This window comes from Stylophora pistillata, chromosome 1 (assembly GCF_964205215.1).
Source record: "Stylophora pistillata chromosome 1, jaStyPist1.2, whole genome shotgun sequence".
NCBI classification, from domain to species: Eukaryota; Metazoa; Cnidaria; class Anthozoa; order Scleractinia; family Pocilloporidae; genus Stylophora; species Stylophora pistillata.
Genome location: NC_142519.1, coordinates 54751637 through 54773671, shown reverse-complemented (window position 1 = coordinate 54773671; position 22035 = coordinate 54751637). Strand labels below are relative to the sequence as shown.

Here is a 22035-nt window from a genome sequence, read left to right as displayed (position 1 = left end):
TGGATAAGGGCAATATTGTCTTCACCGCACAGTATTTCTTGTAAACGGAGACAGACAGTAAAGGAAAGAAGTCTTCAACTTTAAAAGAACGCAGTATAAAGATGAGGCAATTTATCGCCCTAATTTTATTTTCTAATTTAGCTATTTCCGAATGCGGTGAATTCGAGGCTGAGTCACCTCTTGATCGAGGTATGGAATGTTTAAATTTACGCTATGATTTCACTTCTTTGAAAGCAGTTAGAAAATGAAAACTTTTAGTGATTCCACCTTGAATTTGAATTTTCAGGCTGGGGAGAAAAGATAGAATGGAGAACGTTGGAAAATGGTTTAAAAGAAGCAAAAAAGAGGTAAATAGATTTTTTTTAATGATAAATAAAATAAGAATTAGAGTGAAGAATAAAACAACACAGTGTTCTGAAAGGCCGCGCTCAGTCTGATCCGTACTAAGTATTGCAAATCGATCACGAAACAATGATCGCCTCCATACGTGAAAACGAAGCGCTCGGAATATTTTGATTTACAACTACTTTCTGGAAAGTATATCAGATTGTAGATGCGTAACGAAACTCGAAGCATGGAAAGGAGCTTGCCACCGCATCCGTGGGGAAATCCCAATGAAGAAAAATTTGCCGTTGGGTGACATGAATAGGCTAACAATTCTATACGAGCTTTACAGAAATCAGTCTATAGTCTTTATTTATCCTCGATAAAAAGTCTGTTTCGAAGTGAGAGGGAATTGAAATTGAAGTAAAAGCTAAGAGAATGAGAGATTTCCTAAGTCACGAGGTATTAAATCGTAATAAAGCCAAAAATTAAGAGTCTGGCAAAATAACTCGACAATTTTACAATTACCACGAGTTTTATGTGAACGTGTGTTTTTTTCTCGATTGCTTCACCAATAATAACTGGTTGTGGACATCGGAAAAAAATGAGAAACCCTCTATTTGTTAGTTTTGGTTTTGATTTATAAACATAACGAATTCTTGCTGCAGTTAAGAAAGAACCGAGGATGTCAACTTTTGATTTGCGACATTTAACGACGACAGGTTGTTCTTTTCAGTCTGTCAGAACTTTGAAAGATAAAAGTGCATAGTCATGCTCACCAGGAAACAAAAATGTTTTACAAATCGGCTATCTGAGAATGTGCCATAGTCATTTCTTGAAATCTAGAAGTTGCCTTAAATCTGTTATGACGAAAACAGGTACCATTTTAAACCCATATCTACAAAGGCTGATAAATGTTTGTGATAAAAATGTAAGGATGCTTTTATACAATTCCTCACTTCGACCATCCATTTATGCGACTTACACGAGTTCAAGCATAAATGCAAATTTCCACTGTTGGACATCCTTTCAGTACAAAACTATCCATAAGTTACCAGCCTTTTCTTAGCTAATCACTAGAACTTGACAAGCACGATTTCTCCGTTCACAGTGATACACCTATAATGTTGCTGATTTACAAGACTTGGTGTGGAGCATGCAAAGGTAACAACCTTTCTCTGCTTCATTACTGAATTACAAAAATATGATAACGCCAACAAATGGTGTTAAGTCTACTTAGAACGAAAGAGACATCTTTTCGGATACACATTGTCCTGTATTTCCACATGGAAAATATTTCTGATTTGTTGCTAAAGCAAGTTATATATTTTTTTTTACAGCGTTGAAACCCGACTTTGCGAATTCGCAAGAAATTGCCGATCTGAGTAAATATTTTGTGATGGTCAATGTAGAGGTAAGCTTAAGAGACCTCGAAACGATATTCCCGTCTCTCGGAATCCATCCATTACTTAATGGCTGGATGCACATAATCTCTTTTGCTCGCTCATAATTCTTTTTTTTTTTACAATTTTGTTAATGACAGACTCCAAAATCCAAATGTAGTTAAAGGTAAATAAATCATCAAAGATAATTTTGTCATAGCCTGCAGTGCAGGTGGATTTTGGCGGGGCGAGTGGATATTCCCATCGGTTGTTCAGGCCGCCATCTTGAATTAGAAAAACAGTGGAGAGTTGGAGCGAGGTAAAAAGTTTACCAAGCTAGTGGGAGGGAGAGAGAAAAATTGGGGAAGGAGGAGGGGGAGGCTAGGGGAAAGAGAAATCCGCCTGCCCGCACTGATTGTTCGTTTAAGAAACTCCGTTCGCCCACGAACAGTCTCTGATTGGTATGGCAGGGTGCACTCAGATTGATACTTGCCAATCAGTGCTAACATTACTTCAGGCTCTTCCTGCCATGCGTGCGCGTGGTTCTCTGTGATGTGATCGAGAAAATGGCAGACTCGCTAACTTTCGATGCTGCACTCGAAGAATCTCTTTCATTTCTCTCTGAGCTGGGTATGTCGCGTCAATTACGCCACGAACAAAAAGAAGCAATCTAAACGCTTGTGCATGGGAGCGATTTATTGGCAGTTCTTCCGACAGGCTTTGGAAAAAGCCTCGTCTTTCAGTTGTTGATTCGTGTCCAAGAAATATTGTTGTCGAAAGCTGCGTACGTGATTATTGTCTGTCCGCTGAAAAGATCGTTCAAGGTCAGTTAATTGAAGCTTCTTCGATGGGATTAACGGCGACATCACTTGCAAGTTCGTCCGGATTTCTGAGTTCGAGCATGCTTCCCGATTTCAGGTATTCGTCAAACTCCTTTGATACAGCTTTGCTGATTCCCTGCTTCACTTCGCCAGCAATTTCTTCGTGTTTCAGAACGACATTGGACGCCTCGCGCCACTTTTCGCAAGCGATATTTCTCACTAATGCTTTAGATTCTTCATCTCGTGGAATTCTCGCAGTTACCTGTCCAGAAGGGATCCGGTAAACTACTTTTTCTTTGGGGGCAAATCGTCCACGTTAAGTTTTCTTAACATTTCGTCCTTCCGCTGCAGATGCACACGCAGAAAACATATTTTCCGTTCCAAACGTGAGAGATTTCCTCGACGTGTTTACTTCTGTCAGTGGTATCTTGGCTGCTGGTGAATTAACACGAACCACCTTCGATTTCCTCCACGATGAACTTGCTTTCTGCGGAGTATCGATATCGAGATCGCGTTTACCACTGTTTTTACTGGGAGCGCTTGCTGTTCTGAAACTTCCAGCTTTCACGAACTAGTACAAGTGGCCCAGGTTTCGAATTTTGCGACCACAAGGGTTGCACACTGGATCTGAAAATACTTGCGAGTCTTGTATCAACTCCAATCCTACTTGCCTACAAATATTGGTAAAACGACGCCAAAACAATCTTTACGTTTTGAAGGTTTGAAAAGATTTTCCGACGACGAATGACTGTTTACCAGCGACATTTCCGAATTTAACTTTAAAAGAAATGTTGCAAAGGCTGCAGTTGTTACTAGCACTTTTTTCCCCACATCTCAACATTGTAGCTCTGAAAGTTTGCCGAGTTGACAACACGTGTATTCTATTTGTTTTTGTCGGAAGTGGATTTTATCTTCCGGTAAGAAATTACTTCATTTTCATTGACCGACGATTCACTTCCGGAAAGCGATCAAGCGATACTAATTAGGGGCGTTTTTGAATTTTACAGCCTCTTCAGGCAGGCGGTTTTCCTTCCCCGTCCCCCCCCCACCCACTCCGACATTCTCGCATTCTCGCCCCAATATTCTGCCAGTCTGCAGCGAATCCAACATGGGGACTAAACACTCGAAAGATGAAAACCACCAAAACTGCCTGCACTGCGGGCTAATTTTGTCATCGCAAAAAACCTACCATAGTTACTCTGTATCTCTAAAAAACACCTATTCTAACTAAATAAATGTCACTCTTTCCCTTTTTTCAAAATACGCAATTCTCAAGTTAAAAATGATTGATCTGTAGAGTGCGTTTTCAAAAACTAAAAGCTGGCGATGATTCTAAATGTTCAGATACAATGAAATATATGAAGTTCATATATTTTGAACTGCGGTGTTAGATACGTATGATGCACGATCCTCGCAGTAGATAGCGCTATTTAAGCAATAGCGAAAATCAGACCTGAAAAAAATCAGGCCTGTACGGGATTCATTGTATCTGATTTATCACTTTCACGGGTTTGTTACGAATCAACTTAACGGCCTGCTCCCAGTTGGCCCTTTTAGCTCAATTGGTAGAGCGCTGCACTAGTATCACAGAGGTCAGTGGTTCGAATCCCGTACAGGCCTGGCTTTTTTTCAGTTGTAATTTTCGCTATTGCTTAAATAGCGCTATCTACTGCGAGGATCGTGCATCATACGTATCTAATACCGCAGTTCAAAATATATGAACTTCATATATTTCATTGTATCTGATTTATCACTTTCACGGGTTTATTACGAATCAACTTAACGGCCTGCTCCCAGTTGGCTTGTTAGCTCAATTGGTAGAGCGATGCACTAGTATCGCAGAGGTCAGTGGTTCGAATCCCGTACAGGCCTGATTTTTTTCAGGGCTGATTTTTTTCAGGCCTGATTTTCGCTATTGCTTAAATAGCGCTATCTACTGCGAGGATCGTGCATCATACGATTCTAAATGTTATTGTTAATCTATCTTTAAAGAGGAACAATTGGCGAACACTTAAGAGGCCAAAAGTATTTTTTTACGCCTATAATTCACATAACCTTTAATTAATTTAGAACTGATTCTTGTTGTAGGACGAAGAAGAACCAAAGGAGGAAAAATACCGCCCAGATGGAAGATACATTCCTAGGATTTTGTTTTTGTGTAAGCTTCCTATTAGTTTTAGTTAACATACAGCAGATTTCGAGGAAACTACTTGAAGCGCGGGAAAACGCAAAAGTCACGATTGCTTTTGGTTTTGCTGCTGATTGGTTGACAGGATTACGCAAGCAAGTTTTCTGGACCAATTACAGAGCAGAATTTGGTAAAAATGAGCAATCTCAGTTTATTTTCGAAACCTAATGGAAAATTGCTTTGTAGGAGTGAAATTGGATTGGGTTACGATTTAAAGCTTGTCTGGTTTATTATTCTAATTGTATTGTTTGAAATTACAGGCAAAAATTGGTAAAGCTGAGTGCAATCATTCAAAATTCTGTCTATGTTTTTTAGCTGCAGAAGGGGAGGTCATGAAAGAATTTTACAATGAAAACGGGAAACACAAAGACACCAAGTATTATTATGGGAAAACCTCTGAAAGTAAGTGCAGAAAAGAATCGGGAATCTTAATTTGAATTGTCGATTTGCTTTCAAGAAATGGGATCTTGACCGTTTATTTTTTCATAGTTATTGACAGCATGAAGTCAGTCCTAAAGAAAACCAAAGGAAGCGATGTATTGAAGGAAATGGAAGAACCAGCCAGGAAAAGCAATCCTCTCGCAAGGGGTGAGGAGAGCGTCGACAGTTGCTGCTGATATACCTTTACTTCTATTAATTTTCTTTAGACCAATGAGAACAAAGGTCAAAATTGCAAAAAGCTTAAGAGAACTCAAACTTAAGTCCAGCAAGTTGCTGAAAGCGCGCAAAAACGTGACTGAGTGACAACTTGAACAAGCTATTGGATCTGATTGGTTTAGAGGAAGTGTGGCACGAGTTTTCTAAACCAATCACAGGGTAATTGAGCGAGCTCAATGCAATTTGGGATTTCTTTGGCCTGATTTAATGATTAGGAATTATAAAGACGGTATATACTAAACTTGCGATTGAATGTCTCCCTTGGGTCACACAGGTTTTGGAGACCGAATAGATTGGGTGACGTTTGAAGATGGATTAAAAAAAATTAAACAGAGGTAAATGCGTATTCTTTAACTACTTTTATTTTCCCACAATTCGCATACATTTACATGATTCTTAAAATTCCTTCTCTCTCCAGTGGCAAGTGGATGTTGCTCCTCATTCACAAAACGTGGTGTGGTTCGTGCAAAGGTAATTCATATCAAACAAAACATGCACATCCACAATCTGATCTCATTTTATCATATATTTCAGTGGAGAGAGAAGCGTTATTACTTAAACCGATTGTTTTAATCTCCGCAGCCCTGAAACCAAAACTTGCTGACTCAAAGGAGTTTGCAGAAATGAGTAGACATTTTGTGATGGTTAATACAGAAGATGAAGAAGAGCCAAAGGGAAGCCAGTTTGTAGTCGATGGCGAGTACATCCCTAGAGTTCTTTTCTTGAGTAAGTGACTTCATTCGTTTGGTGTCGAAATGTCCACTTTTTTTCAGCAGTTTTCAGCTATTCGTAAAAGGGAAAGGAAGTTACCATTTGACATACATGTAATTAGTCAACCACGCCTTTGACGCGCTGGAATGGCTTAACACTGACTTGGCTGTAGTTCTAAGTTAACGCCATAACAACCCAATCGTTTCTATTTACATTTTATGCCTGTCCTCAGAATGTATTCTAATTTTTAATCAACGTGAAGTTTATCGCACTTCCACTCTCGTAAAACGCTTTAGCTAGTTTAAATAAATCATGCGACATCTCCAAAAAAGAAAAAAGATAAAATGGAAAACCGATTCAGCCCTTCGTCCTTCGAAAACGAAAGTCGCAAAAGCTAGCGAGTAAAAGCGGATTCTGAGCCAACAATCCATTCCACAACTAATAGTTTAGGATTCTTGAAAGCTTAGATCATTTCATTTCATATTTTTTTTTCTTTTCTTTACGTTTACCTCGTAGATCCTGAAGGAAAAGTAGTGGAGGATATTTGGAATGAAGGCACTAAACATCCACATGTCAAATATTATTACAGTGGCCCTCAGGAATGTATGTTTATTCTTTTAGCCCGAATCTCTTCCTCGTTATTGTTGTTGTTGTTATTCAGTATCTTTGCTGTTGTTTATATTCTTAACAAAGAGCTGCTTAAACAAAATTTTTCGCCTCTAGGATGCGTATTACGCAAAACATTAGTATTTAAGAGCAGGAATGTTTTAGATTCGTGAATCCCAATATAACACAGGCTAACACGCCTAATTGGCAAATCATAATTAGTAACAAGGAGACTCAAGCTACGAATTTTTTTTTCTCTTCGTCGCAGTAATATCTGGAATGAAAAGGGCTCTTAAAATGAAGGAAACTGGAGTTTTAGGTAAGAAAGAAATAATTTCTTATCATGAAAAAGGTCTGTATACATGATTATATCAAATGCACGAAGTTCATAGATGTGACCAGATGTGTTACACTGATAATGACCATTTCATGGCATTTAAAGTTCAAGTAAAAAAAGGGAACATAAACAGGCTCCTCTGGCTTTTTCACGAAAAATTAAAATCCTTTTATTAATGGAAACTGCCATTTCGTACCATCTTATCCCAGAAATTTAGTACGACATTATTTTTATGCTCAAAGTAAGCTTAGATAAAAGTGTTCACTGAAACCATCAATGCCAACTTTGACAAAGTCTTTTCTTCTTGTATACTCTAGGCAAAACAGGAGACACAAAAGAGGATAAAGACAAAGACAAAGAAGAGAGAGACCCATGGTGGAAACCAAAAGATTCTGAAGAAAAGTTGTCCAGAGGTACTCAATTCACATTTTTCCCACTGTTTTTGTTCCGAAACGGTTTCGCTTCTTATTTATGGTATGACTTTAAATTATTCTTTGATTGAGGTTATGGCCCAATTCTTTTCTCATGTCGACAGGTTTTGGTGATCATATTAATTGGATGTCGTACGAGAAAGGTCTAAAGGAAGCCAAGGAAAGGTGTGTGCCAGCTTTGTTTTATCAATTCCACGATTACGCTTCTCAGTGATATTCTTGTGTTTGTGTAGCGGTTAACTTATTTCGACCCTTTCTCCGCAGTAACAAGTATATGCTTCTGATTATTCACAAGTCATGGTGCAGCTCATGCAAAGGTAACTCGATTCTGTTTTAATTATTAATAATAATTAATAATAATTAATAATTAATAATAATTAATAATAATGTGTAAATCGATCGTCGGAAGAAGCTGTATCATTTTAATTATTTAATAATTAAATTTTTAATTATTCACAAGTCATGGTGCAGCTCATGCAAAGGTAACTCTATTCTGTTTTAATTATTAATAATAATTAATAATAATTAATAATTAATAATAATTAATAATAATGTGTAAATCGATCGTCGGAAGAAGCTGTATCATTTTAATTATTTAATAATTAAATTTTTAATTATTCACAAGTCATGGTGCAGCTCATGCAAAGGTAACTCTATTCTGTTTTCATCACCTCAAGATCACGCGTACTGCTACCCAGTAAAAGGGACTTTTTCTTTTTAGATGGTTTGTTTTTCGTCTCGTAATTCCTGGGTTTCGTTTGACCGTCATTAGTTTACAGGTTGTAACATCTCAGCCCATAAACCATAGATCACAAGTGAAAAATATTTGAAATATTTTTCTTGCAATATAAAAGTAGAATGTTAGGTCTTGCTTTAGGCTTTCTTTTTGAAAAATATTACCATTGCACTCTCAGTAGTTGGATATGAAATAGTCACAGCCATCTCAAATCAAACGCGTTTATAAAATAATTTGAAAATATTCTTCATGCAGCTTTGAAACCCAAGTTGGCAAAGCACAGAGAGTTTGGTGAGCTCAGCAAAAAATTCGTGATGGTCAACACGGACGATAACGATGAACCACAAGGAGAGCAGTTTGATGTTGATGGGAAATATGTGCCGAGGATTTTCTTCTTAGGTAATATTAATATCAATGTGTCAAGGGGAAGTAAATTCCTAGTCGCCTCACGCTATGGAAACCAGGATAAGCTTATGCTGGATGGACTACCTGGCTTGAGTAGAAACCTCGCCCAATTAAACTTAAATTATTCTTAAAACGGATCGGGTTGTAATCGTCGGTGGAAGACATTGAAACATTGTCGATGTTACCGACGTGCAATCGACAGCAGCAGTGATTGAGAAGGCTATTTATTTATGATTGCATTGAGGACAAGTATTGTAGTTTTGCCGATTATTTCTATGAAAAAGCCTATCGGGAACCAGTCATTATTTTACGGGGGAATGGGGGAAATGGGGGGGGGGGGACAGTCGTCGTAAACAGAATATAAAAAAGGGGGGGACTTTAAAAAAACTGAATGCCAATTAACTGCTAACTATTAACTGTAACGATCATGACACAACGCACGACAAAAATCCACCGACCCCTATCCCCTCAGGCAATAAATGATGACCAGTCCTTAAAGTGCTCGTAGAAGCGGGGATCTGAGGGTAGTAACCCTAGGAGAAGAAAATTTCTTACATGTCTAACAGATAAATCCCTGAAATTTTGGCCTTTGAAACTTGCTTTTCATCAGATCCCAATGGTAAAGTGCAAAAGGACCTATGGAACGAAGGAACCAAACATAAACACGTAAAATACTACTATCAGGACGGAGAGGAATGTAAGTATGAGAATAAGGCGAGATTCCGTGCAAGAAGATCTATCTGAGTCACAATTTTTCTCTACATTCCTAATGATATGTATGGCATGACCATTTTCGTTCGTGTCGTCTTTCAGTATTGACAGCTATGAAGAAAGCATTGAAAATTGAGGATCAATCAAAGGAAGTATCTGATCATGGTAAGGCTGAAAAATTTCCACCATCACTTTTTTATAAACGAGAAGCATATTTCTAGTCAGATAATGGAAGAGTTTAACCTTTAAAAACTTTCGCTATTGATGAAAAAAAATCAAAACAAAGTGCATTTTGATATCCATGCTCTGATAATGACCTTCATTTCTTTGCTGAATGACAGAACTGGTTACCCGGCGTCACGGTGGCTGTGTTCCTCAACATCTTGACACTCAGCTAAATTGAACTGTTGTAGCTTTAACTTCGCCACGACTCTGTATCACAACTCTGTTGAATCTCCCGTAAACGAAGAACATGCGAAAATAGCGTGATAAGACAAAAGTAATACAACAACTCTCAAAAAGCGGAAACAAGTTAGCTCATCTTAATGCCGAAATTCGACCTTGTTCAGAACAGAAGAATGAACACATGTGACACATGACTACTGTTCTGAGAGAAACTGATGGTTAGTGCGTGAGGACGTTAGGAGAAAACAAATGCGACAGCATTCACAGTTCAACAAGTCCTATTGATGCAAATAGCTGAGTGCAGTGCCCAGCGCGACCAATACACATATGTGACCATGATATCAGTTACTTCCACTCAGTGCTGCCTCGTTTTTTGATCTTTCGCAGGATGGGGCGAAGAAATTGCGTGGACGTCGATTGAAGAGGGTTTCAAGAAAGCAAAAGAAGAGTAAGTGAAAAATTATTTATATCTTATACCCCTCTATTTGCCCCTAAAAAATATTTAATCTTCCTAAAATCCTCTAACTAACACCCCAATAAATGACGACGGGTCCCTAACCCCGAATTATTTCGTGATATCTGCAGAAAGAAGCCACTGATGTTGATAATTCACAAATCATGGTGTGGAGCTTGCAAAGGTAAAAAGCGTTTGGTACAAAATAGCAGAACGTCTTGTAATTATCATTTAATCCATGTACTGTTATTTTTTTATTTTACGGGATATTAAACTACATATTGAGTACTAGTTGCCCTCGCATTCCGTCTTATAAACGATTTTGAATTTCATTTCAAAGTTTTGAAGAAGAAGTTTGCTAAGTCCAATGAGGTTGCGGAGTTGAGCAAACAGTTTGTTATGGTTAACATTGAAGTAAGTGATTTGAGTTAAACCTGCTTTGCTTAGTTTGGGTAATACTTTCTAAAGAAAACAGCAACAACAACAACAAACATTGTATAGACAAGAATGGTTACAAAAACCTGTCTCCCACGCTCACATACGTTCATTTTCTTTGACAAAATTACTCACTTAATTCGTTTATTTGTGATTAGGATGACAGCGGAAAAACCGCCGACACCTTTGACGTGGATGGCGCTTATGCCCCAAGAATGTACTTCCTGGGTAGGTGAAAAAGTTTTTTCTGATGTTTGGGCCTGCAAGAAGACTCTCTTGATGGCTGTGGAAATTGCTGTAAACCTCGGTTACTGATTCACGCTCTGATGTTTTTCTTTTGACATTATTCAGATCCTTTCACGCGTGAGATTATGAAGGAATTCCACAACACTGACAAATCTTTCAAGGATTACAAATATGCTTATGCAGAGCCCAAAGAAAGTAAGATGTACTTTAATTATCTTACTAGATAAAATCCTTTTAAACAATATTTTCACTGGCTTCGCCCTCTTCCAAATCTGATTTATTTTGGAACCCTCATTTCCTGAAACAACTTCTTATACCTGGCACAAATGATAAATTTTTAAGCTACACACGGCTGAAATTTAATAATTCTTAACTTAAAACACTAACCAGTTCTTTGCCAGCCAAAACAAGTAAGTCAAGCCGTAACCGCTGATAAGCTCTAACTCGGACATTACCGAGTGTGTTGGGCAACATGCATGCTTCACGAGCGATGTCAAGAGCCCAGAGAGTCAAGATATTATAAAATATTGCTAAAGTACGTTTTCTATCTCCTTGCTCTTTTTATTTTTGATGTGTATGGAGAACACTGGGAAATCTCTCATCTTGTGATCCTTGTTGAGGGGTTCTTGTTTCAAATTATTTGGGACACAAACATTTTCAAATTAGTATCCAAATTTTTGTTCTATCATTGTTGATCTTTAGTCGCTGACATGATGAAGAAAGTTCTCGGGAGAGAGATGAGTGCTGGAGTTGGCCAAGACAGAGGTAAGACAAATATAAATTAATGCGAGATTCAGTTTTGTTGGCAATGACACAAATCAGTGCTTTGCTATTTATATTTTGCAGCTGGATAGGATAATCAACTTTCCCTGCGACCGAGTTTTTGTGCCCCAAACATTTTCCGCTTTACAACAGAAATTTTGTTCAGGATCTTATACAGTAATATGATTAATAATATACATAAAAAAATTACGCCCGTCTGATTGGCTGAAAACAAATGCATTTTTTTTTATGTGACACTAGTGCAAAGTTGTAACATGAGTTCAAATTACAAATGGCGCGTGCTGTCAAAATTTCGTCTGTCTTGACTTTTTGCACTGTTTTTTTTCATATAAGTTATTAACAGGTAACAACATGATTTCTCGTGTAATTTGGAGAAAATAAGTACGCGTCAACACAGTCAACACATCTACGAGAGCAGCTATACCCTTGCGAAGAATTACCAGGCCATCATTATACAGCATGGCCTCCGGGATTTCCACGCCTATGCGAAACGCCTTTGGAGTTAGAAATTTTCTGTAATTATGTCATGGGTCATGAAATTTATGTCCCGCTACCAGTATTCTATCATGTATTGCTTTTTACCAGGTTTTGGTGCTCATCTAAAGTGGATGAAGCTCGATCACGCTCTCAAAGAAGCCAAAATATCGTAAGTTCGGTAGTCTTACAGACTAAGATTTTCATCTGAAACCCAAATGTTTATAACTTATAAAGGCTGATAGTTTCTAAAGAAACTGTTTGAGGCTGCGTCGGTGGGGGTAACGAAATAATTTGGATATATCAACAAAAGTTGAAATGGTAAATTGGCCTCCGTAACGATTACAAGAGCTGACGTTTCGAGCGTTAGCCCTTCGTCGGAGCGAATAGAGGAATTGTGGGTTGTGTGTGCTTTTAAAGGCAGAAAATGGGGCTACGTTATTGGTGGGAACATGGCAACGAGAAAAACACGAATTAATTAGTGGAATGAAAAGCGTTCGTTGATACCTGTGGGATTTAGACTGCCGGTTTGAAAGATGAGCTTTTGTTCAAGAGTTTTACGGCTTTCCGTGCTACGTAAGTGTAAGGAAAGACCGCAGATTGCCATATGTTGCTTAGAATGATTAGGTAAATTAAAATGTGTAGCGACTAGTTTCGATGTGTCCCTGTCATTCCTCTCCACGTCACGAAGGTGTTCTCGGAATTGGTCACCTAGTCTTCTGCCTGTTTCGCCGATGTATATCGTTTTGCAATAAGTGCAAGTTATGCAATAGGTTACATTGGCGGAGGTGCACGTGAAGTGATCGGTGATCTTAATGGGTCGTTTGGGTCCCGATATTTTCTCAGTGTTGTGAATGAAAGGACTCGTGCACGATGCAAGACCTTTCATTCACGTTTTGCATCGTGCACGAGTCCTTTCATTCATAACACTGAGAAAATATCGGGACCCAAACGACCCATTAAGATTACCGGTCACTTCACGTGCACCTCCGCCAATGTAATCTATTGCATAACTTGCACTTATTGCAAAAAGATATACATCGGCGAAACAGGCAGAAGACTAGGTGACCAATTCCGAGAACGCCTTCGTGACGTGGAGAGGAATGACAGGGACACATCGAAACTAGTCGCTAGACATTTTAATTTACCTAATCATTCTAAGCAACATATGGCAATCTGCGGTCTTTCCTTACACTTACGTAGCACGGAAAGCCGTAAAACTCTTGAACAAAAGCTCATCTTTCAAACCGGCAGTCTAAATCCCACAGGTATCAACGAACGCTTTTCATTCCACTAATTAATTCGTGTTTTTCTCGTTGCCATGTTCCCACCAATAACGTAGCCCCATTTTCTGCCTTTAAAAGCACACACAACCCACAATTCCTCTATTCGCTCCGACGAAGGGCTAACGCTAGAAACGTCAGCTCTTGTAATCGTTACGGAGGCCAATTTACCATTTCAACTTTGTTGATATATCCAAATTATTTTGTTTATAACTTAGTTTGAAACCTGGGCACTCACGTGGTTGAAAGAAATATAACAAAGGCATCTTACCAGATCGTATATGGAAAGTTTTACAGATTTGTATCTTATGAAAAACATCTCATTTTGAATAGTTACGTAACTTATAGCAGGCTACTCGAACGTCATAAATAAGTGCGTCTTAATTTCTTTGCCTTCTCCTTTCTTCTGCCCTTCTTCCATTTTCAGCAACAAGCCCATCATGATAGTCATACATAAAAGCTGGTGCCAGATCAGTCAAGGTCAGTTCATTTTGCGAGAGAAATATCTGTCAGTAAAATTTTGTGGAATCTTTATATAAAAATTGCGCGATGTCATTCGAATCATATTTGATTGGCCTCGCTCTCCTCTCGCATTCTTACATTTTCAGATCTCAAACCAAAAATTGCCGAATCTAAGGAAATCGCTGGGCTTAGCAAAAACTTTTTGTTGGTCAATCTTGAGGTAAAAGTTATGATTTATTATCATGGAAGCAAAAACATTGTTCTTTTTTTAAAGATAGGAATATAGGCATCCAGTATTGCTTTGGGAGCGTACGTGATGCACAACATAGAAACACTGTTTACACAGAAAAAAAGACAAGGCGTGGGAACAGCGATACAATTATTACCTGAGGGAGGGGGATAGGAGGATTTTGGTTGTGTCACGATATAATTCACCTGATCCCCCCCAGATGGCTTTGAATTCTTCCTATAACCCCCCCTTATTGTCAAGTAGATTTTCACTTTTACACTCTGTTTGCAACGACTTATATCCTCTCTCCGTTCGTCTCCGAAGACCATGTGATCCCAAAAATCCTCCACTACCCCCACCCCCCAATGATAGGTAATGACTGTTCCCTTATTGTCAAAATATTAAGTTGAAACAGTAAGTCATAGTACTGAAAAAACAAAAAAATATTTTCAGGACGATGAAATCCCCAAGGATGGAAAATACGACGCTGACGGATCTTACGTTCCGAGAATTGTTTTTTTGGGTGAGGAAAGTTTCAAGTTTTTTTGAATCCATCCACTAAATTTTTTGTGATTAGGCTTATAAAAGCTAAAATATCCTTGGAAGTTTAACAATAGGTCAATTATCTGTGATTTCGTAGTCTAAAGAGATGGAATGGTTGGTAGAAAAATATAAGACGCTGTACTGACAAGGGTTGTAAAGATACTCTTCAATAACATAGAAGTTGTCCTTTAAAAATTGACTTTCATTGTTGTTTCCTCACATGTATTTCTGCTAGATCCATATTGCAGTGGTGTTGTTCAGTACTTTTGTTGTTGCTGATGTTTTTTGTTGAGACTTATGGCCATTGGGATAAAACAGTTTTTGACTTTAGATAAGCACCCTTGAGATACAAAGTGCTTGTTGATGCTGTTGTTGTTGATGTTGTCCGTTGACTCAATAACAGAAGGGAGTTTACGAAAACTATGACGGCAACGGCTTCGGGAACGTCGCCAGACAAAAAGTTTAATGAGCAGAACAATGGCTGTGCACTACGTATCTTACCTCTGCAGAACAACAACGTGAAATGACCAAACTTTACGTTGTCTGGAGAACGTGAACGACGAATGCTATTTTTTAGATTTTTATTTCTAATTTAACGCTGCGTTCTCTATTCAGTTTCGAGATTTGACAGTAAGACTTAAGAGAATCGCGAGATTCGTGGGTAAAATATGAGTTCACTTAACTGATGTTGTCCACAGCGTCGCCGTCGTCGTTTCTTAAACTCTCTAGTGATGCAACAAAACGTTAAAAACTTGAGTGATGTACCTTATGATGGTGTTAATACATATATAATTCAAACCATTAATTATACGGTCGATCTAACGTTTTTACAGATTCCGATGGAAAATTAAAGAAAGAAATTGATAACGAAGACACTTCTCTTGACAAAACAAAATACTTCTACAAGACAGCTGAGGAAAGTAAGTACATAAATGCCCCTTCAATTCGCGTCAGGCTTGAGGCATTCTTTTTAAAACTTGTTCCGTGAACACATTCTATTTTGAATGAAACATAAACTGTTGTTACAGTTCACACGGTTCAGTAGCAAGTAAGATTTGTTGTGAAATTTGATCACAATTTGCCCATTTTTCATTTTTATTAACTGTTACCCGCATTTTTTCCTTTTAATTTTCCGGCAGTCATCAAATCCATGAAGAAGCTGCTACCAGAAACCGAAGGTTTGGACAGAGGTATGGATGCAAATATGAAATCGAAGTCCATTTTCTTTATCTATGGATGAACTTAACAGCACATTTCTACTTTTTCATGTCTCACCTTGTAACATGTTTAATTTATGTTTATTCACAGGGTTTGGTAAACAGATTAACTGGATGACAATGGAGAAGGGTCTTGAAGAAGCAAAGAAAAGGTAATTTGCAAACAACAAAGATGGGTTGTAGCTTTGGTTTTGATGGATTTACATCTTGATTAAATTTCGCTAAGCTCAATGCTTATTTACTGCCAATTTTCTCGAAAACATCTGAAATTTTTCTGAGTCTTTTGTACATACATCGCGGATAGACCTTTTAATTCACAATGTGATTTTTTACCAGTGAGAAACCTGTGATGTTAATCATACACAAGTCGTGGTGCGGTGCGTGTAAAGGTTAGACAAGCGCTATCTTTTATATCTCTCTTCTTACTGGCTATAAATACATGAAAATCATATATTTGAACTTTAAATCGCTCTCTTCTTACTAATACTCAGCGCTGCCTAAAAAGGGAAGTTAACGCTTCCGACAGGAATAATGATATTTAACAGAATTTACATGACGAGATCGAGCTTAAAAAAAAAAAAAAAAAAAAAAAAAAAATTTAAAGGCTTAAACTTCGTGTCCGAGTTATACTGTTAAGAAGTGGAGTTGGCAGAGTGTAGACGAGTAGAAGGCTTCCCTGAGATTTCTGGGGGCCAACCAGGTCATCATAGATTACTACTTACTACGAACAGGGAAGAATGCATGTTTTAGGGCCCCTTCGCTCAACGCGCCCTTTTCTAATAGGTGTTTTGGATCTTGATGGGGTATGATTTACAAACTGAGTTATGACCCAGTCAAAAAACGGTTTGTTCTTTTACTTTTCACCCTCCTTAGTAATAATCATTTCAATAATTTTGTTTCAGCTTTGAAACCATTCATAGCGGAATCTAAACTTATTGCTGAACTCAGCAAGAAATTCGTCATGATAAACGTGGAGGTAATGAATTATTCAATTATTTTGATCAGTTGTTGGCGAAGTTATTCAATAATTTTGATCAGCTGTTGCGAAGTTGGAACTTTGTTTCCCTTTGCTATACCGAGTTCCTGTTGAGAATTCGAGCCAACGAACAGAAAAGCTCATAGAAAACTAAAATGATTGATTGTAACCTATGGTGTCCGTTGCTTTGAATATGACCATCTTTTTCTTTTGCATTTTTTTGTCTAAGGACAACGAAGAACCCAGAGATAATCAGTTTGATGTCGATGGCAAATATTTCCCACGAATATTTTTCCTGAGTAAGTGCCTTAGAGAAAGTTCTTATTGATTCATTCATATAAATCTAATGTACTATTGTGCATAAAAGAATTCAAAAGCGAAGGCTTCAATTTAAACAGTTGTTTTTTTGTGTTTGTATAGACCATGAGGGTAAAGTCCAAAGAGATCTTCACAATATGGACCTCGAGTTCATTAAGTTCAAGTACTTTTACAACGATGACGAAGAATGTAAGTAACTTATCTCATGGTTACGATTCAATCACCACGTGTTGTACGCTCTAGGGCAAGTGCTGTAATGCTTTCTACCACTAAAAACGAGGCGGAAGCTTTAGATGAGTCCAATCGCGAATTGGAAACTAGCCGACGCGGGATTTTTGAAATGAGGTCTGATGTCAGTTGTTACAGGTTAAAGAACGTACATGCACAATTTTCTTCAACTTGAATGCAACGGCAAAATATTAGTTCGGCAAGAAAAAAAATAAAAAATAAAAGCAAAAACAAAAACACACACAAAAAATAGGTGGACAATAAATAAAGAAAAACAGGGATGGATATAGGATATAGAAGATTCACTCCGATTGCAAATCACGAGCATGGATTGAAGTTAAGGAATTAGATTTTTCATGATTCGTAGATTTTTACGAAGCTCCATTGAGATAATTTGCAGTCAGATTCAACGCATCATACTTTTTATTTGCAACAAAGTTATAAAAGTAAATGTTTTTCATTGACGAGCATTTTGACCGACTTTTCCCTTTTCTCCTGAAGTGGTGAATACAATGAAAACAGCTTTGAAGAAACTAATCAAGCCGCCGCCTTCGTTGGATAGAGGTTAGAGGGTGTTCTTTCTGTTCACCTTAAATCTTCTGTCATCCTCTCTAAGAACGTCACCACTAGTGCCTGTATTCTTTCCAAGGTTTAGAAAAATTATTTGTGTTTGCAATGATTGTGTAAGAGAAGATAGCATAAATGAAAAATATTGTTCTGAATTCTATAAAAAAAAACCTCTATGATAGGATCAAAACCAGTCTAGATCAGAGGGGATCAGCCATTATTTACCACAAGGGAGGGGAGTATCCCAGCCCCCTCGTCCCCCCGTAAATCTTCTGATCCAAAGAAAATCCTCCGACCCTACTCCCCAGACGATAAATAGTGATTGATCTCCAAGTTACAGTATTTTTCTAGGATGTAGCTTGGCTTTCGGACTTCAGAGAATGTTGACTTTGGCTTCACAATTCTTGATATAAGCTGATTAATTGGTGATTTTATTCTCAGGTTTGGGCAAAGAAATAAACTGGATGAAGTTAGAAGATGCCTACGTTGAAGCAAAAAAGAGGTGATTAATTAAGTAATAGTTTTTTGCCAATTAAGAGTAAAAAATGAAAAAGGTGCGCAATAAAGTGTGTTTGATCAATAATTTCCCCACTGCATTTAAAATTGCAATCGTTACTTTTAAATAATATCTCTAGAGATTCGAAATCGACGAATCAGGGTGATCTTAATTTAATAATTTGGATATATCAACAAAGTTGAAATGGTAAATTGGCCACCGTAATGATTACAAAAGCTGACGTTTCGAGCGTTAGCCCTTCGTCGGAGCGGATACGTTTGATCTTAATTTAGCTGAGGAAGAAATATGTAAGACTTTAGGAAATACTTGTCATCTTCTTTTCGCTCTTGATAATGATCAAAATCTGCTTTTCTTTTTCTTTAAAGCTGGAAACCAATTCTGATGTTTATTCACAAAAGCTGGTGTAGCGCCTGTCAGGGTGGGTGATGAATAGTTATATGCTCTCAATTCATTGACAATAATCTACTCTTTCAGGTTTCAGGTTTCTTACGATATTATGACGATTTTATGGCAGAAATTTGTAATTAACGGTACCTATCTGACATTAGACATTGGCGAATCGACCTCATACATTGGCGAACTGACGTTGGCGAACTGACGTTGGCGAACTGACGTTGGCGAACTGACGTTGGCGAACTGACGTTGGCGAACTGACACGTTGGGGAAACGACCGGCGTTCATCAGAATTGACTAATAAAACTAAAAAAAAAACTATTGCAGGGGATAAATAGATTTCATTTGAGATACCTTTCCATTCATCTCCTGCTGGAAGCATAAATTCACTGTCTACTAAATGCCAAAACTGCTTCAATTTTACTACATCTTTGAATTCACATACCGTTCTTTTTCAGCTTTCAAACCAAAATTTGCTGCATCCCAGAAGATAAAAGACCTGAGTAAAGAACTTGTCATGGTTAACGCGGAGGTAAACAAATCAACATTCATTTCTTATTTCAAAGAGCTTCGTCCCCTTACCTTGAGTACAGTAATTCCCTGCATTATGGGAAATTGCCATGAAAGAACTTCGAGGACATAAAATCGTATCTGTAATGATAATCAGTTGCAAGTCCTCTTTTTGTATAGTTTAAAACAATTTTCTTTTAAGTATCGAAGTAGACGAGATTGCATTCATGTTCCCACGTTTTAGGCAGTTCGTTAGCCCGCAGAGCAGATTTTGGTGAGCGAGTGCTCACTATTTTCTAAGCTAAAATTATGGCCGTCATCTTTTATTTTGAATGGAAGCGGAAGGTTGGGGAGAGAAAGGAATTTATACCGAGGTTTCGAGCGACAGTGAAAAAATAAGGAGGGGGTGAGGGTGGGGAAGTGAAATCACCCCTTCCCGTTCCCCTCCCTTACCATCGACTCTAACTCCAAATTAACCATGGCCAGTTGAATAAACGATCGCGCAGTTCTTAACGTGAATACGCCGTAATAAGACGCCTGCACTGCAAGCTAACAGTTTACTTGTTATTACTTTGAGTCCCTGAATTGGCTCTTAAAGTTATTTTCTAACTTCGGGATGGCAGTTGTGTTTACTCTGGTTTCGGTTTTACGACACTCAACGAAAAGCGCTCTGAAGACGAATATCCGCATTGAGGAATCCAATGTTATATTTTCAATTTTTTTTTCAGGACGAATTTGATAACAACCAAAAGAAGTTTGATATTGACGGAGCATACTTTCCAAGGATCTTATTCATGGGTTTGTGCTAGTTTTATCTCGCTCTAGAGAATACAAGATACAGTGGCTTCTGCCCCCTTCACAGAGTTTAACCTTTTCTTTTCAAATTTATTTTTGGTTCTCGTAGCCTCTCTTTCTTTCTTCCACTAGCTGATTATCAATGAGATTTTTCTCGCAGAGAACCTACATGAATACAACATTTAAAGACAATTTTTCCTCAAAGACATTCTGAAACTTCTGAATCGTATTTTAAATTGATCTACAATTTTCATTTGAAGATTTTTCATTGCAAGGAAAGTATTTTTCAAAAAATACGTTGAATCACTTTGACTCTTAGAAGTTATTGGCATATAACTTATCCTCACAATTTTAGAACAGTTTTCAATTGGCTGTTGATAGTTTTCCCTGATCTCATTAATTTGCTTCACTACGGTTTATGATTGGTCCAGAAAATTTGCGCCACTCTCAGCCAATCAAATGCAAAATTAAACAGAATTTTACCTGTTTTACTTTGATTTCGTATGAAATCATTGTGATATTTTGTTTACTTTAGTTCACTTTGACAGCACCCTATCGAAGTACGCTCTAATACATTATCTTGCGAGCTGACCACTAGAACAGCCGAGTGTATCAGGCATAGGCCGTACGTCATTCTGGCAAAGCATCAAATCATTTTGCCTAATTTAAAAGGAAACTTATGGCATTCTGAAGGGGGCACTGCTGAACGAAAGGCTAATTTACAATATATTCAACTTTGATCAGATCCTTTGGGTAATGTTATGGAGAAAATTACCAACGCTGGAACGATATACAAAGAGAGCAAATATTATTACTGGGAACCACATTCAGGTAAAGATATTCTTACTAAAGCTTTCCTTTCTAAAGAATACGTTTTTAGAAGCCAGAAATATTAGTATTTTAAATCATGTCTTTAAAAACTAGGACTATAGCGCACACAGAGTTAGTTTTACGAGTTTGGCTGTGAATTTTATAAAACCTTCGTTATGGTAAAAACAAAAACACATAGTAATCGTCGGAAAATTCATTAAGGATACAAAACTAAGACTAGAGGGATTATTAATAATGATAATAATAATAATGATAATAATAGTTCAATACTAATAGTGCGCAATTTTAACATTTTAATATAATCAAATGTGCAAAACATGAACTATTAAAACATTTCAATTTATCAAAAACTTTTAAAAAAAGTAATTGAAATTTCAAAAATTTAACAAGTTAAAAACAAATGGGAAACTAATCATGTATGAATATGACATTTAATGAAATTTAATTAAAAACAAGTCTTAAAAGTTGGGTCTTGAGCATTATCTTAAAAGTGTTAAAATGTCTCTCATTAAGTAAAGCTACGTAAATCCAGAGGAAGGTTATTCCATAATTTTGGAGCAGCCACGGTCCCCGAATGTCTTTTTACTGAAGACACTTGGTGGCTGTAAAAGTAAACCTTTTTATAGAGGGTCTAAGATTATATGGATTCCTTTCATTCAAAAATATGTTGGTTTTGAGATTTTTTGTTCGAAACGTTAACTAATTAGATGGCAAACATCCTTCGTATGGATAACTTCTAGATGTCTTCCAAGGAAAAAAATAATGAATGAATGAATGAATTACAAATTACATTACTCTCTAATTTTCTCGGTTCATATTTGTTTTCAGTTGTTAGATCCATGGAAAAAGCTGTAGACAAGGTCAAGACCATGACAAGACCTAAAGATGAATTATGAGGAGAAAGTACTCCGCATAGATAACTCGAAGAACGTTTCCTAGTTCTCTTAGACGTTCACCAAACCTCTAAGTGATTTTTGCAGCTTAGTCCACCTTTCGTAAATAAATCAAAGTTGAAATAAAATTGTTGTCTTATATTTTTTTAATGCAAGTTTTCTACACA

General features: G+C 37.4%; 1 protein-coding gene across 2 annotated transcripts; it reads left to right on the top strand.

Annotated features, from left to right (window-relative positions):
* Nucleotides 1-3: 3 nt before the first annotated feature.
* Nucleotides 4-22013, top strand: LOC111320914 (uncharacterized). Of its 2 annotated transcripts, XM_088763067.1 has the most exons (42): nt 4-189; nt 287-347; nt 1436-1488; nt 1665-1738; nt 4616-4685; nt 5031-5117; nt 5205-5303; nt 5647-5707; nt 5791-5843; nt 5955-6098; nt 6600-6686; nt 6958-7008; nt 7344-7439; nt 7562-7622; nt 7722-7774; nt 8449-8592; nt 9209-9295; nt 9412-9474; nt 10102-10162; nt 10300-10352; nt 10509-10582; nt 10762-10831; nt 10955-11044; nt 11552-11614; nt 12218-12278; nt 13817-13869; nt 13998-14071; nt 14534-14603; nt 15457-15543; nt 15763-15813; nt 15932-15992; nt 16177-16229; nt 16743-16816; nt 17046-17115; nt 17237-17323; nt 17864-17926; nt 18371-18431; nt 18812-18864; nt 19298-19371; nt 20078-20147; nt 20889-20975; nt 21804-22013. In XM_088763067.1, the coding sequence occupies exons 1-42, from the start codon at nt 102-104 to the stop codon at nt 21869-21871; spliced, it is 3060 nt and encodes a 1019-aa protein (XP_088619193.1). In that variant the 5' UTR covers nt 4-101; the 3' UTR covers nt 21872-22013. The 2 variants fall into 2 exon arrangements, with proteins under 2 accessions (XP_088619193.1, XP_088619194.1); XM_088763068.1 differs by lacking the exons at nt 4-189; nt 287-347; nt 1436-1488; nt 1665-1738 and adding an exon at nt 2288-3444.
* Nucleotides 22014-22035: the final 22 nt, after the last annotated feature.